This window comes from Symsagittifera roscoffensis, unplaced genomic scaffold (genome assembly GCF_963678635.1).
Source record: "Symsagittifera roscoffensis unplaced genomic scaffold, txSymRosc1.1 SCAFFOLD_1144, whole genome shotgun sequence".
NCBI lineage: Eukaryota > Metazoa > Xenacoelomorpha > Acoela > Convolutidae > Symsagittifera > Symsagittifera roscoffensis.
Genome location: NW_026970920.1, coordinates 795 through 9,888, shown reverse-complemented (window position 1 = coordinate 9,888; position 9,094 = coordinate 795). Strand labels below are relative to the sequence as shown.

The window sequence follows — 9,094 nt, the reverse complement described above, 5'->3', positions numbered from 1 at the left end:
GCTCTAGAACACAATAGCAGTTATAGTTTGGTAGTAATCGCTAGCGCCTCCATATTACTAAACTAATTAGAGGAAAATCATTTCATAATTGAACTCGAGTTACTAAGAGTCTGGGCCATTGAACACTTTAGTTGTTAATTGGACGGAAAATTTTTACTCTCATCACAGACCACCAGGCTTTAATCAGTGCAATTAATGCAAGCGAATAATCGAAAACTAGCCAGAGCAGTCTCACAAGATGGGTTGACCGCCTCATCGCCTTCAATTTTGAAATCAAATAATTTGCGGTAGCAAAAAGAGGAATAAAAGACTTGATGTAGGTTAATAAGCTAGGATTTGCAAAGCCCCCAACCGAATACGTAGAAAAAATTGTGATGCATCAATTAATTTGTTCTTCTCCAATCTTGAGATGGTTGACATCCTCATCTTAAATAGTTTAGCTAATCAGTATTGCGCATCACATCAACTGATCAAAAAAGGGCGCGCTGAAAACGAAAAGATTCTAACGAGCCAATTGAGATCTCAAGTAAATTTCAGTTTTCCAAATGTTTCATAAGCGGTAATGAAACCCTCAGCAAAAAAAAACAGTTGCGCGGAAACCCAAGTCAGATTGAGTCAGTCAATTCATAACAACTCAAAAAACATCATACCGCAAAACGTCAACGTAACAGAACCACACGGAGAAAATATGACAGTGCTAGAAATAGAGGTTGGAAGAATAGCATAACATGAAACATTGCAGGAAAAGATAGCCCGCAAGAGGTAGATCAGAAATCAAATGGTTGGGGCTGGATCGGAAAGAAAGCCTTTCAGACTGCTGCTGGCACAAACGCAGCTCCACAATCACAACCTAGGAACGTTGCATATCATCCAGAAAAACTATCCTAAAAGACGAAGGAAACACGAAATTGCCCAAAAAATTGTTCTGAATAAGCTACTATGAGGAGTAAATCAAAATTTGAAGACGCGAGGCGAATAATATCAAGCAACACTGGAAACACATCGTCATCGCCATCGTTGCCAAAAAACGTTTTCACGGTTGACCATACAGCGACACCCGAAAAACCACAAGCAATAAATCCAGAAACAGAATCGGAAGAGAAAAAACAGCATCAATTACCAATACTGACAAAATGCGACCTGAACGAATCAACCGCCAAGACTAGAATAATAAAAAATTAGTGAATCAGACAAACCTCAAGAAATGGACTTGTACAGCGCGAGTCGCGTGGACACTACGAGATCACAACGGGAAGAACTTGCGCCAAACGAATTGTGCCCAACAAGGACGAGGAGTACACAACGAGAACTAGATGCATTACACCAATCTTTAACGATCAGCATTGTGGCGACAATGGAACGAAGAACGAACACCGACAAGGAGGACGACACGCCCCTTTGTTGACAGAAAATGCAGAATATACTGGGGATCAGTTTCGTAGCAGCGGTCACACGGAAGGATTGGAACTCGATACGGTTTACAATTTTTGTAAGTAAACGAGAATAAGAGGCCCCCAAACGCGCAAATGGACAATACTGCTTCAACATCCGGAATAGATTGCACTGCCGTGAGGATTGTTCCTGAATGACGATCGAATTGTCCTCCCAAATCAACTAAGGCAGACTATTTCGCAAAGTATCCAACTAATGCATCCAGATTCCGCCGTAATGCTTCACCTTTGCGATTACATCTGGTTTCGTTCATACCCAGATCAAATGTCCACATAGGCGCAAAACTGCCGGCAAATTAAAGAAAAAAACCAGTTATAGAGAAAATTCATTCATTCCAATTTGTCGAGACAAACAAGGAGGTTCAACTAGATTTCGCAGGAAACAGTCGAACGAAATAAACCACGGCTCATTTTTACTCGTAGCCATAGATAAGTGTTAAAAGTTTCCAGCAGCTAAACGGTATCCACATCACAGCAGACATTGCAATAAAATTTATGCAAAGCACATCAAAAAACGGCGTTCCGCGAAAATTAATATGCCATCAAGCGCAAACATTGATTGTAAAAAGCTAATTTTTATAAATCAGACAACACCAAATTACTATTTGCACCAGTACACGATCATAATTCGACTGACTAAAACGTAGATTAGGAAGTATGAAAATAGATAAAAACAACACACCCTAAAAATTAGAGTCAGACCTAGCCCAAATAATTAAAACACTTCGAAAGACACAAAACACGGAGTGAAAAACATCCCATCAATTCAAGCACAGATGGGCGGAAAAGAAAGCAATCCATTATCAAACATGGGAAAGTTAAGTTTAACAAATAGACTGTTTTGAGAAAATACAAAACACAACTATTTAGATAGAAAGAACTTGATGCACCCACCGCTTCCTGCTGAAGTGATCTTGGTCGGAGACGAAGTGGTAGAAAAACGCTGGCCAACACACCACCTACCAGACGCACTGCACAAAGAAGCCAGCACATAGACAAAATAGCCCAAAAAGAAACAATTGTGATAACTGGGCAGACTAGCTAAAGAGCGGAAAAACATAAATCCAAAATACAAGGAAAAACAACACCAGGTAGATACAAACACCAACAAAAGGAGTGAATAAGTGGCACGGAAAACACAATGAATAGCTACAAAAGTGTAAGATCCAAAAACATTTAAATCAAATTAAAATAAAAAAACAGATAGGATCCTATCTTACACACCACATAAAACTTGGGTACAGACACTTGGTAAGCAACCATTAGGAAAAATAGGAATTGCTTTGTGCTCAGTTCATTGATTTATGGACACTTCAGGCTCTCGCGATAAGCGACTACCTTGCATACAAATCCGAGAGGAGAACAGGACCATGTTTACGTTTTTAGACATCGAGCAACCAAACGCACATCGGCATCTCATATTAAGAGACGACGCAAAATAGGGTCAGAGACAACACCAAAAAATGTCAAGAAAGGAGAAGCAAAAGCAGGCACAAGAAAGCCCGTAGATGCGAAGCAAACAGGAAAAAGGTCAGTAGGGCGGCCAGCTCAGAAAAAACCAACAAGGGGAATGTAACTCAGGTCAAAACTGCAAAAGGAAACCGATACCTAGACAACCAGAGACAACAAAACATCCGCCGAGCAACAAACGTCATCAAGTGAGTACTCGTCCTTCACGTCGGACCTTATTGCTCTGACACCAAAAAAGCTGAAACTAACAAAATCAAATAAATACCAAGCATGCGTGAACTTTTTATTAAACATAAAACTGAAACCAAAAATAAAAGCGTGCACGGAAAACGTGCATAGACATAGTGGATATCGAGTGCCCAATTTTCAGCTCGAGCAGAGAGATACCATATAAAAGAGAAGTTCTTCTTCTAATCGATCAAGGAAACACGAAGAAACAAGAGACGATGCGACAAAAAAGAACACAGAAGAAGTCGAGGCGACAGAAGATTAGCTCAAAAAGTGGACAAAAAATGCATCGGAAGAAAAGTTTTAAGATAGTGTTGAAATTCCACAGGGACTCAAAAGTTCATTGCAGTGCCACCGTGACTAAATAAATTCAACTCAAGGGGGACTCAAAACTTTAAAAATATATAGCTATTGCTTACCTACTAAAAATGGTAAATGAGGCTTTTTGGGACACCCCCGAGTCGAGATTTTTCACCTAATTTGAAGCAAGATTTGAGCGGTTTGAGCGTTTTTTTTTTAGACAATTACGCTCAAAATCGTGCTCCATAATGAGCGGTTTGAGCGGTTTTTGAAGGGTTTATCCAAAAAAACCGCTCAAAAACCGCGCAAGATTTGAACGGTTTTGAGCGGTTTTTGAGCGTTTTTTTTAGATAAACTCTTCAAAAACCGCTCAAACCGCTCATTTCAAAGCAAGATTTTGAGCGTAATCCGCTCAAACCGCTCAAACTGCTCAAACCGCTCAAACCATAATGAATTTTAAAAAATTTATAAATTTACTTGATTGACGCCCGATTGATACTTGAGTGATACTTGAATGATATTTGAATCAAACTTGAATGATACTTTAATGATACGTGGATGATACTTGAATGATGCTTGATTGATACTTGAGTGATACTTGATTGACACCCGGGGCGAGGTGCTTACTTTATTATATGGAAATTGTATGATAACCATTTGTTTTAGCTTCAAACTAAATTTTGGATTTTGATGAGCAAGGTGACTTAAATTGAGCAAAAGCACTCTTAATTACTTTAAATTTGATTACAAACACGTTTAAACATGTTTCTGAAAATGTTGCCTTTTTTGAAAAAACGGTTATCATACAATTTTCATACATAGAAATTGTATGATAACCATTTTTTAGCTTCAAACTAATTTTTTGTTTTTTGATGATCAAGGTGCTTTAAATTGAGCAAAAGCACTCTTAATTACTTTAAACTTGATTAAAAACAAGTTTTTACATGTTTCTGAAAATCTTGCCTTTTATGAAAAAATGGTTGTCATACATTTTTCATACATGGAAATTGTATGATAACCATTTCATCCAAAAAAATAAACGAAGTTATTTTTCATCACCAGACTGTTTTATTTGGTTCAAATAGCCGGGGAAACTAGATTGAATCTTTTTTTTCTAGTTTATTGAAATTGTATGAAAAATGTATGATGAGCATTTTCCATACATTTGATGTAGGCAACTGTATGATAAGCATTTTCGGTGTGGGTATATGTAATATAAGCATTTTCGGTTTATGGAGGTCAACCCGTGTTGTAGATACTATTTCAACTGCATCTTAGCGTCACATTACATTTCCAGGCTTTTTTCTTGGTTGAAATCAGTTTTATTTATAAGACCGCTCAAAAACTGCTTTAAAACCGCTCAAATCTTGCTTGAAAATCCGTTCAAAAATCACCACAAAAAATGAGCGGTTTTTGAGCGGTTTCTTAAGCAATTTTTGAGCGGTTTGAGCGGTTTTTCCAAAAAACCGCCAAAACCGCTCAAATCTTGCAGGAGAACCGCTCAAACCGCTCATATTTTGAGCGGTTTCTGAGCGGGATCTCGACCCGGGCCTCAATTTCTCCATACTCTCCAATTCTAGATTAATTTAAAAAAAAAACCTTCAAATCTTGGATCATTTAGTGTATTTGTTCGATTTTGCATAAGTGGAAAGTTGGGAACAAGGTACAAAAATTCGAATAGCATAACTGTCTAATTGTTTCTTAATAAGGGTATCTTTTACTAAGTATTATAGGGGGGAGGGGTAGTTATCAACAACCAAAATCTGAATAGAATTTAAAATATTTCTAGTGGACGAGACCGTATACTTTAAAACCCCGCAAAAAAAGTGACAATAATGTAATTCGCAGCGCACACAGACATTACCAGGCCAAACTGTGCATTCTGTGCATTGTATGCGGTTTCCGCAACAGGCAAAAAACAGAATTGTCGCGGAATTCGTAACATTGCTCTTTCGTTTCTTTGATCTTCTGATTCGTTTCTTTGATCTGGAATTCGTTTATTTGATCTTCTTTGCTGTTTTGGATTCCACAAACAAACTCCTAAAACACTGTACTTTTCGAAATCGCTCCAAAAATAGGCGAAATTGCGGAATCCAGAACAATTTGAGGAATCCACAAACAAAGACATGCGTATAATTGAATTGAGCTGTTGCGGAATCCGCAACTGTAAGCGGAATCCGCAAACTGTAAGTGGAATCCGCAAAATGTAAGTGGAATCCACATTTTGTTCGCGGATTCCGTTTACGTATAAGTATGTGTAGTAGCGTTTGAAATTATAGCTTTTAGAATATACATTTCCTTGTGAATAAGACATTCAGAGCTCTAAATTTGGTTCAAAATTGTGAGTTAGCTATTCAGAAAGATTTGAATAGCTAAATCATGATGTCACTCTGTGATCTCATCCCAAAAACTATCTTCATAAAAGGAATTCACGCTCCCAAATACTGAATCTCAAATACTGAAACTTAAAAACTGAATCTCAAATACTGAATCTCAAATACTGAATTAATTCGGCGATATTTCTTCAGGACTCCGTCATCTCATCCCAAAACCTATTTTCATGATTTGAATTCACGCTCCCAAATACTGAATCTCAGATACAAATTCCCAATTACTGAATCTCAAATACTGTATCCCAAATACTGACCTAGTTCGGCGAGGCGATATGTCAACCCAATAATGAATCCCAATTATCGAAATAATTGACCCAATTACCGAATTAACCGATTGAATTTATTCGGTGTTGTGATTCCGAAACTATGATCCCAAAAACTGCTTGCAAATACAAAAGTGTGACATCTATCGATTTAATTAACCAATGTTTTAAGATTTGTTCGTGGATTACGCTGACAATGGTTAAGTCCTTGCTTTTAAATTCCGCAAGTGCATATGCAAGTTCAGTAATAAACAAATTTCTGAGTTCCTTTACAGTTGGCGGAATCTGCTTACATTTGCGGATTTTACTTACATTTTGCGGAATCCACTTACAGTTGCGGAATCCAGAACAACTAGCTATATTTGCTTGTTGCGGAATCCGCAACAAAATAAATGTGCCGACAAAATTTACGTTACAAGTATATGTACGCGGAATCCACGTACATCTTGTAAGTGGAATCCACTTACATTTTGGAACATGTTTAAATGCTTGTCAGTGGAATCCAGGAACATACAGACACAAAATTGTGCCCCTATTCAGTGCACAGTTTGGCCTCGTAATGGATTTTGTTTTCTTTGCTCAAGATGGGAAAAAGCTATGACATAGTTTTTAATGCAATTTTAGGTACCTTGAAGAAATCTAGCAAACAGACATGCCACATTAAAGTCCAATTGATTGTGCTTTCCAACTAATTTTTTTTTGAAAATTAAGGTGACTCTGAACATTGTCAAAGTTTACAAGATAGCATAGCTCAAACGTAAAAAAAATTTCTAGGAATTTTGCGCACACTTTCAATTGTTTTATTGGTGTAACTTTTTTAACGCATCATTCTCAACTTTGGGGCATCACACCTATACTGGTATGACGCAAAAAGAAATTGGTTCAAAATAATTTCAAATTGAATTGAGGCAAGCTAATTGCTCGTCGTAAATTATTGCTCCAAGTGAGTTGCTCCAAGTTAATTATACTGAAAATACATCAATTCAGCTCAAAATCAGGAAATACTCAATTTATTTTTGCGATTGACAATTTATTTTTGCCATTTCTCAAAAAATATATCATATAAAATTCTATAATCAAGCCGACCCTTGACTGTTCAATGTGAGCTAGGAACATTAACAGTGTGGCATTGATACGAGCAGTCTGGTTCGTCGTTCTGATATCCTTGATTTACAACGCCTGTACAGATAATACTAATGGGTTTGTCTGGGAAGTTTTCTGTGGTCAATTCATTCGGCTGATTTTCTGTGGTCGATTCTTCGTTTTTCCTTTCAATCCTTCTTGTCAATTGTGGCGTTGAGCTTGAAGTCGTAATATTACGATGAAGTCGACCAAGGTTTAAGAAATTGGGTACCGACATTTCACTTGCGTCGTATTTATGTTCAACAGAACAGACCGATTTGATATTTTTCAAAGTTCTTTTGGCAAGTAATTTGCATTTTTTCACTATATTTCGACCGGCTGAGTCGTAAGGTTCCAGAGATCTTAAAAACTCTGGTAGAAAATTGAAATTTTGAAGTTTTTCATGAAGAATTTGCGGCGTAAAACGTTGCATTAATTGAAGTATTAGCACACTGAATATCAGTAATGAACTTGAAATGCAAAAAGTTCCTAAGTAGAGAAACCCAGTTAAATACAAAGCAAAAATAATGCCTGGTAAAAATATAAAAAGAAAAAGAATGTAAGCAAATGAAAACCATCTATATCTGCGCGCCGTTTTTCCCAAACGCTTTGCAGCTCTTAAAGGAATTTTGCGCAATATTGGAACCGGGTACCAAATAAAAACACCTATGAGGTTGAAAAGTAGATGACACAAACTGATAAGCAGAGCTTGCTCGAAGTTCTGGTCGCTAGCAAGAGATACTAAAAATCCGGTGACTGTTGTTCCGATATTGGCTCCAAGAGTCATTGGAAAAGCTCTCTCGATACTAACTATGTTCAACCCTACCAACGGAGTCAAAGCGCAGGTGAAAATTGAGCTGCTCTGAACCATTATTGTCATTAAAGCTCCGATAACGATAGCAACGTAACCAATAAGAAAGTCGAGGCGTGAGAACATGCCAGGGAATCCCAAGTTCAAAAATTTGTTCACAACGCCGTTAATTTTACCTGCAAATATAGAACTGAGGAAATGAACCATTAGAAAAAGGCTGAGTAAAATGGTCACAAAAGATATCGCAAGTAATAAAACACCCGCCCATTTATCCGAATGGGGCCAGTGACAGAAAATTGCGTAACATGTTTCTCGCGGTGCAAAATCTGACATATTTAAGGTCGAGTTGGAACTTTTGTTAACAAAACCCACCCAATCACTCCAGCTCTCCGCGTAGATTTGCAACACACGTTCATTTTTGTTAATTATACCACTTGTAGAAATCTGTTCGATGATCGTTCTGTTGACCAGGATGATTCGGCTGATTATAGGATTCGTCAGGCGAGACAGAATCTTCAACTCGACATCGTGGCTTCGGATATCGTGAAGCTGTTCGGCTATGATTTCCGAGAGCCGACTCAAAAATTGAGTAATGCTTTCAAGTGGAAGAATCACGACAACAGACAAGACATTAAACATGTCGTGCATGGTAGCAGCCGCAAACGCCCGTTCGTAAACTTCAGCATCATCGATTTGACCAATGGCAATGATTGTACTTGTCAATGATGTACCAATATTAGCTCCCATTATGATGGGAACGGCTGTTTTTACACTCAATATTTCAGAAGCTACCATCGTGGTTATTAACGAGGTGGTTGTCGAAGAGGATTGCAAAAGAACAGTCACTATACAGCCAGCTACTAAACCCGCGATTGGGTTATTAATAATATGACCCTGTCCAAATATTTGACCCGCTCTTTTTCCAGCAAGAAGTTTGAAAGCCAGAGCCATGAAGTCTAGAGACAAAATAAATATGTAAAGAAGAAATAAAACAATGAAAACTCGAATAATGATTGATAACTTTGACAGTTTTTTCCTTGAATTGCTTTGTGACGC

General features: G+C 37.7%; 1 protein-coding gene across 1 annotated transcript; it reads right to left on the bottom strand.

The window, feature by feature from the left end:
* Window positions 1-8,410: 8,410 nt before the first annotated feature.
* LOC134856033 (sodium-dependent phosphate transport protein 2B-like) lies at window positions 8,411-8,833 on the bottom strand (the record flags this gene model as incomplete). Its single annotated transcript, XM_063872403.1, has 1 exon — window positions 8,411-8,833. A coding segment is annotated over exon 1 (423 nt), but the record flags the coding sequence as incomplete, so codon positions are not given.
* Between the last annotated feature and the right edge of the window lie 261 nt (window positions 8,834-9,094).